Consider the following 20,743-nt stretch of genomic DNA (forward strand, 5'->3'; position numbering starts at 1 on the left):
CAAAATAGTAAAGATAAACATCATCCAATATTCTGTCATATAATCTCCAAAACATAGACAAATCTGAGAAAAGAACCAACAAAGGGAGACCATTACTACTCACGCCAAGTGCTGACTCAGTGGAGTAATTTTGCCCTCCCCCCAGGAGGGTTTTCACTTGCTACCGGTTCGCTCACGTGCACACCATTTCTGTGTGCACAGATCATATTTGATGATGTCTGGGTGGATGGGCGGAGCCTCCCTCCACTGCTGCTACTAGTTCCCCCGAACAGGGGTGAACCGGTAGCAACTCACCACTGCTCCCTCCCCTCTGATTCTCCCTATCCTGAAGGGAATTGAAAACGACTCCCTTATCTCAGAGCTGGAGTATTTGCAAATGCTTTTTTATTACTTGCTATCTAAATATAGCCATGCTGAGGAGTGAATTCTGCCTCTCAGATGTGAATTATATTATATATTTATTTCAGAACAAATTCTGGCAGTCGCCATGATATCTACTATGTAGGAAAGAGCCTTCTCTTGAAGAACTCCTTGGCAGTGGACTGCACTCCCTAGGAAGTAAAATTTGACTTTCATCTGCTTGATGTTCAGAAGATAATAAAAATATATACCTTTTGTCAAATCTTAATTTCTTTCAGTATTCTACCTTAATTCTGATTTTAAGTGCCTTTTAGCACATATTTTGCTTTATCCAGTGGTGGGATTCAACTAATTTAACAACCGGTTCTCTGCCCTAATGATTTCTTCCAACAGCCAGTTCACCAAACTGCTCAGAAATTTAACAACCGGTTCTCCCGAAGTGGTGCGAACTGGCTCAATCCCACCACTGGCTTTATCTCTATAGGCTAGTCTTGGAAAATAAAACAGAAATGCAGGCTGAAATCTAATAAGTAAATAAGTGAATAAGCAAATAATAAAATAAATGTGATGTTTAAATTCATAAACAACAATAATATTTAGCTAATCCAATCCTAGGATACTGAGGTGTTATTGAAACTTTGTTAAGCAAATTGTATCTCAATAATACCACCAAGAATTAATGACAATAAAGGCTTAGTGAAAAGTCAGACTTACCAAATTCTTTAGGAACTGTAATTGAATATTGACAAGTCACCCCAGTAGTGTAGTTCTGAGGGTAATTTGGTGATAAAACTACTCCTTCTGATCCAGTATATTGGCCTCCACAGGGAGCTGAGAAAGTGCATGTGTAAATACAGAAAAATTAAATCAGATTAATGAGTTGTAATTAAAATAAAAAATAATACCTCTTCTTGTAATATATAAATATCTTGTATTAGAATTTCAATGGAATTCAATGCAAGCTGACATTGAAATAAGTATTCAAGGATAATTACAATTTAGAAAATGTACTTAAACTGAAATCTTGGTGTCTCTTAAAAGCGCCATCTAAATTGCATCTTGTTTTTCTCAAAGTGTGTTTCGTGGCTATTGCCCTTAATGAGGAAAGGCTGATACTAATAAAGTTTCCATTTGCCTTCAGCCTGCTCACTGCACAATTAATTTACCGATATTATATAATAATACAAGTTATAATATATGATTAATATCACAAGTGATCATGTTGTATGTTGCTTTATTCTCCATGATTATTGTGTTGAAATGTAAATTTATAAATAAAAGAAGTAAATTTTTGACACAGATTAGATAACTGCCTGATTTTAGCAACCACTTTTTTGATGTATCCATCAATTAGCATCTGCAAATCCTGACAGTTTTGGAATAGTCATGCAGCATGATTAAATTTCTTTCAGCCAAGAGTTACATGTGCACTTCACTTCACTCCCATTGCCACTGATCCCCTTTAAAAACAAAAATTGGGAGAGGTTTTTCCTTAAATATTGTCATTCTCATTCACCACTTCCTATGCCAAACAAAAGGTATATACTGTACTCCATGGAACAAATTCTCTGGGAGGTGAAATCTTCAAGGAACCAAGGAATTTATGCCGAAGTAACATTTCCTCTTTTTAGTGCACTAGATAAAACAGCCTACTGCCTTAGGGGCAGTGGAATTAAGATGGCCCTGAATAAGATTGCAATTTGTTTTAATTTCCATAACAATGTATAGTTGTTTTCCTCCTTCTATACTTTTAATTAGCTTTCAAACTTGTTGTTACTCTATGGCCAGCCAAGAGTCAGTTCCTTAACACTTGGAGACTGTAGGCTCAAACTAGTGACTAAATCTCCCATTGTTTTTATTTAATGATAACATTGCATGAGAAACAGTGGTGGGTTGCTCCCGGTTCAGCCGGGCCGATAGCGGTGACAATGTGACGTCAACGAACCGGTTCTCTTTGGGAGCTGGGCCCTTCCACCTGCCCCCGCATTATTCCTACCTTTATTTCTTCTTTTTTAAGATTGCCACATCTCAGCTGGGCAGAAACCTAATGCCCTTGTGTGGAGCGCAAGTTTGGCATGTATGCGAGCAAAGCAAGCATGCGTGTGGTGATTGCGCGCAAAGCGTGTGCACGAAGAGAATCGGTGGTAACGCCGGTTGGAACCCACAAGTGATGAGAAAGTTTGGGTCAGAATTCGGATCAATAAATTGGAAATAACTAATTTTAAAAACATTTATTTGGAAACCTAAAGCTATGTGCCTTCCATTGACTACTGACCTTCCATCTATAAATGATTACAGCTTAAAACAAAATAAAAACTCTTTAAGCAAAATACAACCATTACTCGACTAAGTGACCATTTGAAGTTACAACTCTGAAAAAAGTGACTTATGATCTTTTTTCACACAACCGCTATAGCATCCATTACAGTCACATAATCAAAATTCAGATGCCTGGCAACTGGCAAGTATTTATAATGGTTACAGGATCCCAGGATAATGGGAAAGCCAGATTTATATAATAACCATGTTACTAACTTAAAAACTGCTGTGATTCAATTAATAACTGTGGCAAGAAAGGTTGTAAAATGGGGAAAAACTCACTTAACATCTGTCTTGCTTAGCAACAGAAATTTTGAGTTTGATTGTGGTCGTACATCGAGGAATACCTGTAGGCAAATCAATTTGCTCTGAGGGGAAGCCTGCCTAATTAAAAAGTAGCATATATTATAAGAAATATCAGATGAAATTAATATTGGAGAGATCCTAAACTCTTCTGTAAAAAAAAAATAATCTTTTTGGGGTGGAGGTGGGAAGACTCCTCTTCTTCTCCTATTTTATTTACACCCTAGTATTACTATGCCTCATAGTATTTCTATGTTATAGGAGGTATAGTCCATAAGCCTTAGTCCAAATTGACATTAACAAAAATGAGATCTTCTCAAGTGATCTGACAGATCACAAGAACATTACTCTCAGACCTTACTGAGAGGTCTTATTTTGCTATCATTCCTAGACTTCTTTGTTGGGCTAATTGACATTTCTTCCTTGAATTTGTCTCTTTTCATAGATAGGCTGCAAATTTCAATTGAGTCTGTCACAAACTGTAATTTAAAGGAACCTGATACAAAATAGCTTGACATATTTTTCTTAAATTAGACAGGTGCTGCTCCTCAATAAGTTGCTTCAACTTTTATGGGGAAAAATACATCAGTGTGAAACAGAAATCTACTTGCAATTCTTTGGATCTACATGCCATCTGAAGTCTTATAAATAAGTTTAGATTTCTAAACCCAGTTACATATTTCAGTCTGGGAGATCTTCATACCTAGAAGATTCAAACTTCAGATTTTGAAAAGGACATTAATACCTTGTATTAATTTGTTTGGAAAACTATCATCACCTAAACGGGAAATATTTTTCTACTATAAATATGCACATATTTTTGTCAAATGATCACATCAAATCAATACTGCTTTATAACCACACATTTTTCTGTTAGCATCAGATGTTAAAATGTGGATAAACATGGACATATATTACTTATGCTTCCATGTAGTTTGCTAAAATATAAAAATGAGGATTGTAAATTACAACATCATTTGGCAAAAAATGAGTCTTTTTGCAGCCAAAACATTTTCCAAGAGCTGTACATTCCTTTAGTTTTGAAGGCTTTCTGGCTCAATGGATGATTCAATGAACAGATAGCGAAAATATGATTTTTCACTGATGTCCTTCTCTCTTCTGTAGTCATATCCCTGCTACGCCAAAAGATCTCTCAATTCCCTATGGCCACACTGTGTGTGCATAGAATAGAGAATCAGCAAAATAAATCTCTCAACCCATTTTCCACTCATAGAAACATCTGCTGAAACAAAACATTCTAAACAGAGTTTGAGTCACTCTCAAATAACTATTTTCCTTTTGTATTTTAAATATGGATTGGTTTCATATCGAAAATCTGAGTATCATGACACTGGATACAAGTTGTGAAGTTATTTATAGTATTTTAATAGATAGGCTTCTATGTCTAATTTTTAACCTATTATTATCTGCTCTAATTGTAAAGTATTGTTCTAATACCTTAATATAAAGATAGCCTAGCAAAATGAAGCCATCTGCTAGCTTCGAGTAATTATTTTCTATTTTTTAAAGTGCATTAATATTTATTTATAACATTTATTAATGTTTCATCCTCAGTATTACTGTCCTCATTATTGTTAGAATAAGTAATAAAAGGCCTTGGAATGAAGGACACTCAACAGCAATGGAAAGGATTTTAACATGTAAGAGAGCTCGAAGAAGAAATGAAAAGATTTTAGATAAATGAGAAATTACCAAGAGAGAACATTTCTATTTCTCAGTGACCTTTGCAACAGTTATTTAAGACACTTCTGGCTAAATTAGTCTTAAAGCAATTCATATATAATGTTTCAAAACTCATATAAATATATCCAATAATAATTCAGCTCCAGGAAAGCCTGTAAAACTGAAATATTCTACCAAAGTATGACATTAAACCAAGGGTAGCATCTCAGATGAAAAAAAATTGGACAATCCTTCTAATTGGAGTAGCAATGTCATTCCTAGAGGAGATCAACCCTGACTGCTCTTTAGAAGGCCAGATCCTGAAGATGAAATTCAAATATTTTGGCCACCTACTGAGAAGGAAGGAATCACTGGAGAAGAGCCTAATGCTGGGAAAGATTGAGGGCAAAAGAAGAACGAGATGACAGAGAATGAGGTGGCTGGATGGAGTCACTGAAGCAGTCGGCATGAGCTTAAATGGACTCCAAAGGATGGTAGAGGACAGGAAGGCCTGGAGGAACATTGTCCATGGGGTCACGATAGATTGGACATGACTTCGCAACTAACAACAACAACAACAAAGCAACTTCATTTGTGCCTGTGGTGAGGCACTTTTGTGGTTGATTTTTTGGACTGGAGTGAGGCATTTTTGTCCATATGCTAAATCTATTCTATAAGAACATGAAACTATTTATATGAAACAACATTGTTTGTTTTGATCCCTTGAATAAATTAGCTATGTGGCACAATATTTAAGTATCTAACATAGGAAGCTTCAAGTCCAAATCATACAGGCTTTGGGTGAACTGTGTTTAAGATTTAAATACCAGGCTAGGGAAAGCTCCTCTGTGGGCTTACAACACTGACTTGACATAGGATGCTGTCATACAATTGATCATATTATTGTCTACCTTATCCAGAATTCTCTAAATTGTTACTATTATCAAGGCATCTTTGGTATTATAGTACTGAATCTACAAATGTCTATATATATAACATATATAACGTATACAGGGCATTTAGAAAGGATTCAGACCTCCTTCACTTTTGTCCATTTTGTTATGTTGCAGTCTGATTCTACGGTTATTGAAATTCATTTTTTTTTGTCATTAATCTACACTATCAATATCCCATAATCACAAAGTGAAAAAAGAATTTTAGAAATGTCTGTAAATTTATTAAAAAGAAAAAGCTGAAATATCACATTGGCATAAATATTCAGATCTTTCACTCAGTACATTGTTGAAGCCCCTTTGGCAGCAATTACAGCTTTGAGACATTTTGGGTATGACATGACAAGCTTTGTACACCTGGATTGGGGGATTTTCTGCCATTATTCCTTGCAAATCCTCTCAAGCTCAGTCAGGTGGGATGTAACTGTTGATGGACAGCCATTTTTAGGTCCCTCCAGAGATGTTCAATATGATTCAAGTCAGGGCTCTGGCTGGGCCACTCTAGGATATTCACAGAGTTGTCCTTAAGCGACTCCTATGTGGTCTTGGCTGGGTGTTTAGGATCATTGTCATGTTGGAAAGTGAACCTTTGGCCCAGTCTGAGGTTCTGAGCACTGTGGAACAGATTTTCATTGTAGTTTGCGCCATTCATCTTTCCCTCAACCCTGACCAGTCTCCCAGTCTCTGCTGTTGAAAAACACCCCCACAGCATGATGCTACCACCACCATGCTTCACTGTTGGAATGATATTGGACAGGTTCAGTGGTGGGTTTCAAATTTTTTTACTACTGGTTCTGTGAGTGTGGCTTAGTGGGCATGGCTTTCTGGGCATGGCAGGGGAAGGATACTGTAAAATCTCCATTCCCTCCCCAATCAGCATGGACTTGGGAGGCAGAGAATAGACAGGGGTGGGGCCGGTCAGAATTTTTACTACCAGTTCTCCGAACTACTCAAAATTTCCACTACCGGTTCTCCAGAACTGGTCAGAACCTGCTGAAACCCACCTCCGGACAGGTTTCCTTTAGACCTGTTAGCGGTTATTATTAGAGAAGGCCTTAGGCCGAGGGAGGCCACTGTACCTCAGACAGCTGGTTGTGAGTCCCTCCTTGTGAAGTGGGGCCACGGGGTTCAGATGGGTTTGCTGATCACGTACCTGGCTCCCTGCCACGTGGCGGCAGCCCTGCCCGAGCTACTCAGTGTTATTGCCGCGGTGGCGGTTGATACCCCCAGACTTATGGTCATGGGGGATTTCAACCTGCCATCCATGGGTGAGGCGTCTGAGGTGGCTCGGGAGTTCATGGCTTCCATGACGGCCATGGACCTGACCCAACTAATTCATGGCCCTACGCACAGGGGGGGAAACACACTGGACTTGGTTTTTGTCTCTGGACAGTGGTTGAGTGATCTTGAGATAGGGGATATAGTCATCGATCCCTTGTCATGGTCAGATCACTCGCTCCTTCGCCTTGACTTTCGAACCGCGGCACCCCGCTGCAGGGAGGTGGAACCGGTAAGATGGTACCGCCCCAGGCGCCTGATGGAACCTGATAGGTTCCAGATGGAGCTTGGGCCAATCCCGGAGGTTCTGGCTCATGCCTCATCTGGGGACCTAGTGGCCGCCTGGGATAGGGCGGCTGCTGGAGCCCTGGATCGAGTCGTGCCTTTGCGGCCTCTGACCTGGCGCCGATCTCGCCTGGCTCCTTGGTTCACCGAGGAGCTGAGGGAGATGAAGCGCCGGAAAAGACGCCTAGAGAGCTGTTGGAGGGCTAGTCTTTCTGAATCTGACCGAACACTGGTAAGATCTCATATTAGGAGTTACCTAGTGGCGATAAAAGCAGCAAAGTGTACTCATTTTACTGCTCTTATTGCATCATCAGATAATCGCCCGGCCACCCTGTTTAGGGTGACCCGCTCCCTGCTCCACCAGGAAGCGCGGGAGGACCCCTTGGAGGGAAGAGCCGAGGATTTTGTTCCGTATCTGTATGACAAAATCACTCAGATTCGGGAAGGTCTGGACTCTGACGGGATAGATCCAGCGAGGGTAACGGAGACAGGTCTTGAGACTGTTATCTGGGATGAGTTTGATCCTGTGACCCCAGATGACGTGGACAGGATTCTGGGTAGATTGAACGCGACCACATGTTTGTTGGACCCGTGTCCCTCCTGGTTAGTGCTGGCTTCCCGGGAGGTGACGCGAGGCTGGCTCCAGGGGATTATAAATGCTTCGTTGGGTGAGGGTGTCTTTCCCGCCGCCTTGAAAGAGGCGGTGGTAAGGCCTCTCCTCAAGAAGCCTTCCCTGGACCCGGCAGTATTGGCTAATTATCGTCCAGTCTCCAACCTTTGCTTCATTGCGAAGGTTGTTGAGAGTGTGGTTGCGCGACAACTACCCCAGTACCTGGATGAAGTGTCGTATCTAGATCCGTTCCAGTCGGGCTTCAGGCCTGGGTACAGCACGGAAACGGCATTGGTCGCGTTGGTTGATGATCTCTGGAGGGCTCGGGACAGGGGCTGTTCCTCTGTCCTGGTCCTGTTAGACCTCTCAGCGGCTTTTGATACCATCGACCATGGTATCATGCTGCACCGGCTGGAAGGGTTGGGGGTGGGAGGCACCGTTTTACGGTGGTTCTCCTCCTTTCTCTCTGACCGGTCGCAGTCTGTGTTGACAGGGGGGCAGAGATCGACCCCGAGGCCCCTTATATGTGGGGTGCCGCAGGGATCGGTTCTTTCGCCCCTTCTGTTCAACATTTATGTAAAGCCGCTGGCGAGATCATCCGTGGTTTCGGGGTGAAGTACCATCTGTACGCTGACGACACCCAGCTGTACATCTCCACCCCGGACCACCCCAACGATGCCCTTGAAGTGATGTCCCAGTGCCTGGAGGCCGTACGGATCTGGATGGGGAGAAATGGGCTCAGGCTCAACCCATCCAAGACCGAGTGGCTGTGGTTTCCGACGTCCCGATATAGTCAGCTGGCGCCATCGCTGGCTATTGGGGGCGAATCATTGGCCCCCACGGAAAGGGCTCGTAACTTGGGCGTCCTCCTGGACTCACGGCTGTCTTTAGAAGAGCACTTGACGGCCGTGACCGGGAGGATTTTTCATCAGGTTCGCCTGATTCGCCAGTTGTGTCCCTTTCTAGATCGGGACTCGTTACGCACAGTCACTCATGCCCTCGTCACCTCTCGTCTGGACTATTGTAATGCTCTCTACATGGGGCTCCCCTTGAGGTGCACCCGGAGGCTCCAACTGGCGCAGAGTGCGGCCGCGCGGGTGGTTATGGGAGCAACATGGAGCTCCCATGTAACACCTCTCCTGCGCGAGCTGCACTGGCTCCCGGTGGTCTTCCAGGTGCGCTTCAAGGTTTTGGTTACCACCTTTAAAGCGCTCCATGGCTTAGGACCTGGTTACTTACGGGACCGCCTACTACCATCAACAGCCTCCCACCGACCAGTACGCTCCCACAGAGAGGGGCTCCTCCAGGTGCCGTCGGCCAAACAATGTCGGCTGTCAGCCCCTAGGGGGAGAGCCTTCTCTGTGGGGGCACCGACGATCTGGAATGAGCTCCCCCCAGAGATACCGAGGATTCCGGATCTGCGCACCTTCCGCCGCGAGTTGAAGACGCTTTTATTTCATCAAGCTGGCCTCGCCTAAATCTTCTCCCTTTTAAGTGTAAATTTTAAATTTTTAATGTATTTTAAAATATGGGTATCTTAAATTATGGGTACAAATTCAGCCAAATTTATTTAATTCATTTTATTCGATTTTAAATTTTGTATATCTATGTGTTTTATTTCATGGCTGTGCACGCCCTGAGTCCTTCGGGAGTAGGGCGGTATAGAAATTCAATAAAATAAAATAAATAAAATAAAATAGACCTAATGTTTAGAATTGAGGCCAAACAGTTCAATCTTGGTATCATCAGACCAGAGAATCTTGTTCCTCACTGTCTGAGAGTCCTTCATGTGCTTTTTTGCAAACTCCAATCAGGCTAGCATGTGTTTTGCACTGAGGAGAGGCTTCTGTCTAGCCACTCTGCCATAAAGCTCAGATTGGAGGAGGGCTGTAGTGATGGTTGTCCTTCTGGAACTCTGTCCCATCTCCACACAGAATCTCTGGAGCTCAATCAGAGTGAATTGGGGTTTTGTTCACCTCTTTTACTAAGGCCCTTCTCCCTGGATTGCTCAGTTTGACCAGGCAACCAGTTCTTGGAAGAGTCCTGGCTGTGCCAAACTTGTTCCATTTGAGAATTAGAGAGGCCACTGTACTCTTAGGAACCTTCAGTGCAGCAGAAATTTTATTGTAATCTTCCCCAGATCTGAGCCTTACAACAATACTGTGTCTGAGCTCTGCAAGCAGTTCCTTTGACCTCATGGCTTTTTCTCTGCTACAGTACATCACCTGTGAGGCCTTCTATACAGAGGTATGTGTCTTTCCAAATCAATTTAATTTACCACAGGTTGACTGCAATCAAGATGTAGAAACATGTCAGCAACGATCAAGAGAAATGGGAGGCACCTGAGCTAAATTTCAAGTGTTGTTGCAAAGGGTCTTAGGGCAATGTAATATATCAGTTTTTTTCTTTTTAATAAATTTACAGACATTTCTAAAATTCTCTTCTCAAAGTTTTCACTTTGTCATTATGAGATACTGAGTGTAGATTAATGAGAGAAAAATGAATTTCAACAACTGTAGAATCAGGCTGCAGCATAACAAAATTGACAAAAGTGAAGGGGTCTGAATACTTTCTGAATGCACTGTATATTCCATAGACATAAAATGGGCCTAATAAAATTCTCAACATTTTTTAAATTAAAAAAAGGAAAACTGATGATTTTTCCAGATTATTCCATGTACATGATATTTTACTGCAAGTCCTCTTATGATCCCCCCATCAAGACCACTTCTCTGTCTTTTCTTTTTTTATTTCACCTTAAACGGAAATAGTAAATATGGGAGTTAAAATAAATAAGAAGGAAAACAAGAGTTTTTCCTTCTCTCTTTCATCAGTTCCTCTACCGCATCAGCAGAATATTGTCAGAATCCCAAAATAGAGGGAACAATAAGAATAGTAGTATTATTAATACAATTTCTCATACCCCCCTCCCAAGGATTCATACATACCACTACAAAATGGCAAGATTCTGTTCCATGCAGGTTTTCCATCAACACCAATCACACAAGTGATAGTAGAAGGATCAATAATCTTGTAACCTGAATCACACTGATAAGTAATACTTGACCCAAGTTTAAAGTCTGTTCCAATTCTGGTTCCATTCATTATGTTGCCAGGGTCAAAACAAGCTTCCCGTGGTTTTTCTAATGAAAAAGAGAAAGAGGGTTAAGACTCACTTTAAAATAAAACAGAGGAATCAAGTTGAATCAATATAATCCACTCCAGGAATGATAAAGTCATTGCTAACAGTTTACTTAATTCCTATCTCACTTTCATCTAGATGAGTAAGTTTGTCCATCCATCCATCTATCCATCCATCCATCCACCTTTTTCTTCACCAAATAGATTGGGATTATTAGAATTTAATCTGAAATTACTATTATAACTGCACATAAAGACAATATTGTTTATGAGGATACATTTCAGACAAATTTTCAGTTATGATATGAGGTCTGAGATTGCTTTGGTTAGTTTTGTCAGCTGAACTAGGTCAGAAACTAGAAGCTTAACAGTTTTCTTGAATCTATTATATTTTTCAACATCACCAACCATAGCATCCTTTTGAATAACCAATAAGAAAAGGATCTGAAAGTTTTTAATGAGCATACTATTTGCAAGTATTTGCAAAAAAATTTTCCACAGGGGGAAAAAATAGCTTGCATGTTTAGTTACTCCTAATATTCAGTATATATTTCCTGATAGTTAAGTCACATTGAATTTGATGGGACTGACTTTTCAATATATAGTATCAATTTCTGTTGAAATAGCAATTACAATTTCCATAAATTAAGATGATAAAAATGCCTGAATTTTTAAGAATTTATGCTTAGCAGTATCTGCAAAATGGCCACTTTTTAGGGAAATGAATGCAATATATTTGTTCATTTCTACAATGCTAAAGCAACTGTTAGCAAATTTGTTTGGGGTGCCTTTTAAAAATTGTGTTTGTCATGAACATTTTATTTATTTTTATTTGCAAAGCATTAGGACTTCGCTGTTTTACCGCTTAGGAAAAAAATCTTGTGAATTCTATGCAGATATAGTAATTTAAGCAAAACTAAATAAATTAGCCAATGAGCTAAGCAAAATTGCACTATGGAACATTCTTATGGCAAAAAATCAAATAGCATTATGTAATTAAACATTATAAGCGGTAATAAATATCTGCCAGAAAATAAAGATATATATTTTATATAGTGGAAAAACTCATTTTATATTAAATGAAAAGTATATGCACTCCTTAAATAATTTGTGCCCAAATTGCAGATATGAGTATATTATATATCCATAAATATTAAATAACTCTCAGTGAATATGCTAGGTCTTGCTTTGCCTTTAAACATCTTTTATCCTATCTGTATGTAATTTGACTAATTCTTTAGAGAACCTCATATCTTTTTCAAACCAGTGGGATGTTTATAGTTTGTTGCTTTTCAAAACTGGTTTGAAATTGAGAATTTCTCTCCCCTCTCTGTCCCCCACTTGTATGCAGATGGGCAATAGTAAATATTTGGAAAAATAGGAGAATGTCTCAAGACTTTATATCATTCAAATGAAAAAAATAAAGAAAAAAACAGTGGAAGACTGGACTGAACTTAAAAGCAAACCAATCATGGAAAGACAGTTAATTTTCATTAAATAAGAAACCAAATTAAGAGCAAGCTAACAAAAGTCTTTAAAAACAAAAGACCAAAGGACACAACCAGCTTGCTCAAAAGGGAGGGTCAAATTGTGTATTAGGCAGGGCAGAATAAAAAATAAATAAAACTTTTGAAGTTTATCTTATAAATAATGCTAGTCTGTGAATAAGCAGAGATGTTGAAATGCTGTTTGGTATTAGCTTTCAAATGCCATCCATAAATATTATTTTATTCTCAGTTCTTAGATTTTCTTGTGAGTTATCTAAATGGTTTCAGCCATGAAAGTAGTTGAAACTACTTGAAAGTAGTTATGGAAAAAAACATTAACCAGTTCCAAATTAGTATCGAAATAAGGGTAAATGTAATGTAGGAACATTAAACTATGAATAATAATAGAGAGACCTTTTATATTATTTCTCAATAAGGTGGCTGCAACACATTTGATATAAAACACATTTTTGTAATGTTTGAGACTACTTTATAAAATATATCCAATACAATTAAGATAAGAATAATTTATAAAATCAGCCCAATATAACTAAGGTAATTTTTTTCTGAATGTAGTATGCAACCATTTTAATGATGTTATCATTGAGCACTATTCTAGAAAGGGCCATTAATGATATTTGTCACTTTGGGTGATTTGAAATCCGATCCCATATCATTATTGCTAATTTTGCTATAAATCTACAAACTTCATCTTCATTGAAACTGGATATAAAACAGATGAACTTCGTATTATATAATATGGTAAATATATATATTGTTTTAAATTTACCTTTATAGTCAATGGCAAATCCTGCCATGCCAACTGAAGCATCACTCCGAAATGCCAAGAAAAGATTATTGCCATTGCTCTCTATTCTATCTGGGGCCTGGGAGCCTTGAAAACTTCCAATCAGAGGGCTGTTAGAATCTCCTCCTTCATAAATATGCAAAAAATCATAACTAGGTTCCATGTTGAAACTGAAATAGAAAACCAAGAAAATAAAATGTCTCTGGATTTGAGGGGGGGGGGGAGAAAAAGACATCACTGACAGAAGTGTTCCAATTATTTTTCCTTTACATTTGCATTTATTTCTCACAAAAAGATTCCAAACAGCAATGTATGCATTATAATTTATACTCTATTGATTTCCATGTTTTCTGTTCATCCCTTTTTCTTCTTTATTTCTGCAAGTCAAATTTTGGCATAAACAGTAATTCTGCTTCTAAGTCTTTCTTCAGTCTTTTCTAGTTATATATAAAAAATGGAAACTTGTATCACAGTGGCCTGATAGCTCCTGCCACTGCTAAAACCAGCAGGAAGAGGTTGGGCGCTAACATTAAATCTTATTTGCCCAACATTGATCAGAAATATCATATGAGAAAAGTAAAACCAGTAGACACTATTTTTTAAAAAAATATACATAAATATTTGAAATGTATTTAGGAGAAAATAGTTGTAACTGTTTCTAGGGCATGGTCCCTCATGGATGCAAACCTACTCGTACAGATTAATAGCTAAATGAGATAAAATTTCAAATAATGTAAGTCAGGGGTCAGTAACCTGTGGCTCTGGACCTGAATGTGGCTCTTTCACCCCTCTGCTGCAGCTCCCTGGCACTCTAAATATGCGTCACAACCATAAATGTGCGACACCCGCCGGCATGCAATTTATTGAGCTTTTCAACCCCTGGTAGGCCAACCATGAAAAAATCCAAGAAAAGAAAAGTTTCAGAAGAAAACAGAATGTTTAATTCAACTACATATGCTAGTTTTGTGGCTGCTCAAGAAGGGTTTTTTGGCTCCCGGTGTTTTCTTTTCTGTGGGAAACGGGTCCAAATGGCTCTTTGAGTGTTTAAGGTTGCAGACCCCTGGTGTAAATTATAATTTTCTTAAGTCCAGATAAAATAATATGAGGTTTTGACGAAGAAGGGCAGATAAATATTTTCCGGAATATTTCTTGTGCTTTAAACCTTTGATATTATAGGTAGTGACTTGGGAATACAACTATTTCAATTACTTTGAACTTACTTATTTTTTTTACCTCAACTTATTTTGGGGTAGACATATAGGGTTTACACAGTTAATATATAAAACACACGCATATCCTAATAAACATTGTAAGTAATGTTTTGGTTTTTGAATTGTTCTTAATATATTGCTGCAACTGTTAATGATTAACTGGTTAATTTAATGTGGAAGAAGAGAGTCATCATCACTGGGAACTGAAGAGAAGAAAAGTTATTCCCCTTCAACTGGGAATATTTGAATCATTATTATGGACCTTCTGTTGTCACTTTGTATATGATAAATGAAATAAAAATGTCAGAAACAGTTAAGGTTGATATTTTTATCTTGTTTTTCAATTTTGCACTAAGGTGAAACAGTCACTAAGTGAAACACTGACTGTGCTTTTGATCTTTGATCTTTGCTTTGCTTTACAGACCTGAAAAGTCATAAATGTGAGGATTGGTCATACAGTTACTTTTTCATTAACTTGTAATTGTGAAGGAGCCAGTTGTTAAAGGACTGCCTTGTAAACTGTCCAGACTCATTTTGAATTGGGTTGCCATATATAAAAATATCTATCAAGTGTTCTTAAAAAAATCTCACTATGAAAGACTCCTTGGCCTAATGGAATAGCAATATTTTTGCTTCATTTATAAACTCTAAATACTTAGGGGCTGTCTGAACCTAAGGAATAGCACTCTCAAGAAGGATGAGGTTGTTTTGCCCCCACCCCTCTAACATCTGGAAAAAAAAGAAATGTGCCTTAACTCTCCAGCTGACCACAAATGAGTAGGCAAATTCTCCTTGGAGAAAAAAGTTCCCATTAGTAATATAATCCAATGTTATATACAGGTCAAAACCAGGACATTGAATTGTACTCAGAAACATACAGGTAACCCACGTAGTGCCCAAAATATAGGACTAAGCTGCTAAAATGGCTTTTTACCCACTAGTATGTGGGCTGCTATATTTCACTACAGCTGAACTTTCTGGATAACCTTCAAATGCAGTTCAAAAGGAGAATACTGGAGTAATCTAGTTTTGAGGTAATGAGGCCATTGTCATCAGGAACTCCCACATCAAAAAGGGCTAGCTAAAGTCAGAGTCTGCCCTTGGTGCAGCATCTACTTGGTAATCAAGTTGCATCACACTTGTGTCTGAAGCGCCAAGGCACTTCCAGGTTGAAAGGAGTAGCCAGTGACATCACTGTTACCTGGGGTCGCCCAGTTAGGTGTTCTTGTCATGTTCGTAGCTGGAGCTGGAGGAAGGACGAGGGCTCACCCCACCCCATGGCAGCACTCAGGTCTTGAATGCAGGTTTGCTAACTTGCAACACAGCATCCTAACCATATGAGCCACCATGTTTCTTTGTAATCAAGTAAAAGTTATGAATTAAACTAAGTTTATATTGAACTTGATTGCTAGTGATAGCATCCATGCAGTTTTCTAGGTAGTGTTCTGATAGTGGTTTATCACTGTAAATTAGCCTATTTGTGAAATATTTCATTACACTGTTTTTCACTCTACAGATATATGGTAAGGTTTTTTTTGCAAGGAATTTTTTTTTAAATCTAGCTTCATAAAATCAACATAAAAAGAGATGATTAATTTACTTAATTCAGCCTTATAATCACATACTAGTAAGAAATTCCACTACACAAAACCAGGATTAGTTTAGAAACTTGAGGAAGTTTACATGAGGTTTCATTCTGGTCATGCAATGACTTGGTTTTTAGAACTTTATTAAAATATTACGTTTTGTATCTGGGAGTATGAAAGACGTTAAGTGGAAAACTAAACTACTCTATTGAATCAAGTTATTGCATTAGCAGTTTCAAATTATGGAAGCTTTCTTCAACATGATTGTTTTTCTTTTCTGACACTATAAGAGATAGGCTACATCTGGCACTTCTATAATTTGATCACAGGAAAAAGGTAGAGACAGGCAGAAACTAAATGCCTTCTGATGGATGTAAGACTAGATGGATCCTTTAGTGACTCATATATTTTTCTCATGTCCTTACTTGTTTTATGTGTCATGAAGTACTGATGTGGATATAAGGCATAGATAGGCAGCAATTAGCTTCCAAGTCTCATTCTTTCAGCATACCCCTCCCCCAATTATTATTGTTGAACACTCTCAAGATAGTTTTCCACCATATTAAAATGGGCAACCCCTAAACATTACAATATTTATGCCCTAAAATTAGCATGCTACAAAAAAAATTTTTTAAAAAACATACCCTAAATATTTCTTAAAAACTCAGACCCACATCATTCAGCTCTGCCTATGGCATAGTTTTAAAAAGTAATTAGCCGGGCTCATTAATGTATTGAGCAATTTTTGAATGTGACATTTTAAAAGAAAACACAGTTCTTGAAATAATACCTTTTGAATATCAAAGCAATGACAAAATCAGGGTTTACTTTTATTCTCCAGTCACATTCCTTCCCCGGAGGATACGGCTGTGGATAGTTTGGTGATAAAATAACACCTGCTGGACCTGTAAGATTTCCACCACATGCAGCTGTCACACAGGAGAGAATAAGGACATAAAAATGATCACATGTCAAAACTGAGGACTGGAAACTGTCAAAATAATTTAGGTTCGTATACATTTCTTTCTGACACCTTATTTTCAAGTATTTATCACAACGATTGTAAGTACAATAAAAATCTCTCGTATAAAGAAATGAGTAAGTGCAGTATTTATTCTCGAGTATGAAAAGTCTTCCCATTTAATAAAGCAGCCCAATAATGAAGTTAAAGCACTCCAGGCATTTCTCTGCCTGACTGAATGGGAGAGGGGAAAAAAGCAGAATGGAGAGATATTTGCATCTACCTGACCTTGTGCATATATCTGGAAAAAAAGGTTTCTATTCTACTACATTCAAAAAGAGATGCTGAATTTAAGCTAATTCTCAGCCTTGTCTAAATGTTTGCTGCATTGGACAGCATGGCGGAAATCAAGGACAGAAGGTGGCCTTTGGATCTGCTGGATTCCAGTCTCTTTGTCAAGGGACCGAAATCCTGTTTATTCTCCTTTGCAGCTTTACAAGATTAGACTTTCATATAGTTGGAAAACACAAGTTATGTAGCCTTGAAGAAGGAGAGAGGCAAGAATTTCCCTATCCAGGAGAGAATGAGGGACACAAAGAAGAAGCCTGTGCTCCTTGGGACATTTCCTCAGCTGCCAAAGGACTGCAGTCTGAATTGTCATGCAGAACATAATCTGCAGATTTCTGTCAATTATTCCACATTTTTTTCCCTATCTTTCTCTATTTGATTATTTACACCTGGATCTCCAAGCAACACATGTGAATGTATATTATGATGTGAAGTGATAGAGTAGATCAATTATGTGAGATTACAAAGAAAAAAACCAATATAAAAATAATCAAATCTGTTGGAAAATGATCCTTCAAAGGAAAATGAAAGCAACAGAAATAACTGAACTATTCCATATGCATAATCTAAAACCAGAAGAAAGAGAAAGGGGCTAGCTATGAAGCATCTATTATATTGGTATAGAAGCAGACCAATTTGGTGTTAATTGGTCTGTTTTTATATGCTGAAATGACAATGCTAATCAATTTGCTTAAAGGTGAGAGATGAGATACTGTATGTGAAGAAGTGATCTTTGTTGGATTTGACAAGGTGGGAAGTTACTAAACTTGTTTATACTTGTTATGAAATATACCACTTCACCATTTATAAAGGTGGAAATACACCTATTTTTTATTATTTCTCTTCTTTCTTTTCTATTTCTCTATTTTTCCTTTTTTCCCCCTGAGCTTTCTACTTTTTCTGACCTTTCTACTTTTACCATTTATTTCTTCTATTTTTTTTAGTTTGTATTTAGTCTTTGATGTTATAATTATAATCTTTAATAAAATTATATTTAAAAAACAAGGGGAAAATTGCACAGTTCCCTTTCAGGTAAACAATTAAATTTTAAATCATGCACTTAAAATTAGGGTTCTTGTAAACAGTAGGAGAGAACATTTATAATTTTCATTACAGTAACAATACTAGTCAACCCATGTTGTCATTTTCTTTTTAAAAAAACTGGGTCAAACATAACAACACACTTCCTTTCTAGGTTTTTATTGTAATAAAATTTCAAAACTCTTCTAATATTTTCCAACAAGAGAACATTCTGGATCCAGAGAGACTGTAATTTAAACCATTAAGCTGTTAATTTAAATTGTTAATTTAAAATATCTTCTGGCATCCTAGTCCATATGAAACCATCTCCAAACTTGGAAATCTAATTCTTGGAATTATCAAAAATTTCATCTTGTCCAATGCAGCATCAGTTTGACTTCCCACATCAAATTCTTCAGAATTCAAAAATATTTTGAGGCTTTCTAAATACCCAGTCCAGGGTTAACAGAAAATAAGTTCCCATAGGGAAAGAGAAATAGATAATCTGTTTTTTCTAAAAATCACTGGATATGCAGTATCACTGCCTTTTGCTTTATCTTGACTAAATATGGGATGTTGGAGAAAGCAAATAAATATTCAAGGTAGTTGGGTTCATAGCTTTTTAACGCAAGGATGTCACCAATAGTTCTTTAAGCTCTTTAAGGTGATAGGGATTTTTTTTTTTTTTTTGACCAGAACAAAATTACGATTTCAGGAAAGGCTGGCAGGGTAGAATCCAGGAATCCTAAGCATACTAAGCAGGAGTCTAATAGGCAAAAATAAGACCAAATACATGAATTATGAGAAGCAGTTACATTAATCCAAACAGATATGTAAATATCTGTTTAAATGGTAGACAAGATAACTCAGGAATAGCATTTCCGAAAATGGTATGAAGACCAGCTTGAATCTGGGGGGGGAGGGGGGATCACGATAAGTGATGCAAATTGCTCATAATGGAGCTCAGTTATATTAATGCACCAGCTGGTTCTACCAAAGACCATGTCATTTGGTTCACAGCCCTAAAAAGTTGGCTGGGTTTCTGCAGATGAAGTCAGAGACAATCTTTTGTTTCTGCCTATTTCTGATTATTCTAGCATAGGCTTTGTAATGGTCATCCACTGTATCCATCGGCTTAGTTACTAGAATGTAGAGCAATTGCTCACGTTCCCATTTCAGCCTTTCAGCACTTTCCTGTCACTACCTCCAGGATTCTCAGGCATGGACTCTATTTATCTCAATGAAATATGAATATTAATTTGCCCTGACAATTTCTATATTTTGAGAAGATAATTTGAAAGAAATCTAAACAATACTGTAATACTGAAACCAGTTATCCATTTCAGAAGTATTACAGGCACTGTACACTCTTATAAACATGGTAAAACCACTGTGGATTAAGATAACAAGAAATGCCAACAAGGACTACAACTCTACAAAATTCTACAAAAATTGCCTATTCCTGAAGTTTACATTAAATGCTGCAATGCAGTAGGTGCAGCCTTTATGCATTCAGACATATAGCATTGTAAATTAATATTTGAAGCTCTAGGATCTTCTGTTGATCAGCTGGCATATGTCCCAGATTTTGGTAGTGTACTGCTATTTGAGATAGGATGATTGATTGTCAGCTCTCAAGAGCTGCAGGAAAGAACTAGCCTTGATTTTGGTGAACCAGTCATTAAAAAGAGTAATTGACAAATCCAGGTTTCAATAATGATGAAAATGTTATCTAGTTGGGTAATAATACAACTGCAAGAAAACAACCAGAGAGTACCAAGAACCCCTCAAATCCAGGTTTTACAGGTCTTCTTAAGCTAAAATATATATTGTAATCAGATGCATACTCTAGGAAACTCACATCCAGAATACCCAATGAAAGGAAATTGAGATTTTAAGAACACAAATAAGCCATCTACGAACATGTTGTGGCTTATCAGTATTTACCGGTAATAGAAGTTTATCGCTTCTCATAAAGTAAGTTGTGAGATTCATAGCCGATGCATGAAATGTATGTAGTATCACCCTGAATGACCACTGAGAATATCATGAGGGAGTATACTTTAGTTTAACTCAAAAGTGCCCAACATTTCATCTCAATACCTATACATGTTGGTGCATCAGGCTGCCAAAAGAATCGATTGTTCAGTTGTACACAAGTAATTTTATCCTGCCCTTGGAGTTGATACCCTGGGTCACACTGGAAGGTTATTGTATCTCCAGGCTCTCTGCTGTCTCCATATCTACTTCCATTCTGTGGGGTTCCGGGATCATTACAAGTAGATGCAACCGATGCTGCAAAGAAATCATGAAACAAAATGTATAAGAGATACGTTTTGAATATTGAAGATTTTGCATTGCATCATACATTTTATAACAACAGCATTGTA

At 38.0% G+C, this 20,743-nt stretch overlaps 1 protein-coding gene across 2 annotated transcripts in view; it reads right to left on the minus strand.

The window, feature by feature from the left end:
• Positions 1-20,743, minus strand: part of CSMD1 (CUB and Sushi multiple domains 1) — a 1,102,994-nt gene that overhangs the window by 133,834 nt on the left and 948,417 nt on the right. For both annotated transcript variants that reach the window (XM_034436753.3, XM_034436752.3), the window contains exons 27-31: positions 20,457-20,648; positions 16,815-16,953; positions 13,210-13,397; positions 10,740-10,934; positions 1,075-1,191 (exon numbers count right to left, since the gene is read on the minus strand). In XM_034436753.3, the coding sequence (XP_034292644.2) occupies positions 1,075-1,191; positions 10,740-10,934; positions 13,210-13,397; positions 16,815-16,953; positions 20,457-20,648 (831 nt within the window). The remainder of the gene's footprint in view (positions 1-1,074; positions 1,192-10,739; positions 10,935-13,209; positions 13,398-16,814; positions 16,954-20,456; positions 20,649-20,743) is intronic.

This window comes from Pantherophis guttatus, chromosome 1 (genome assembly GCF_059756535.1).
Source record: "Pantherophis guttatus breed Tessera chromosome 1, ASM5975653v1, whole genome shotgun sequence".
Lineage (NCBI taxonomy): Eukaryota > Metazoa > Chordata > Lepidosauria > Squamata > Colubridae > Pantherophis > Pantherophis guttatus.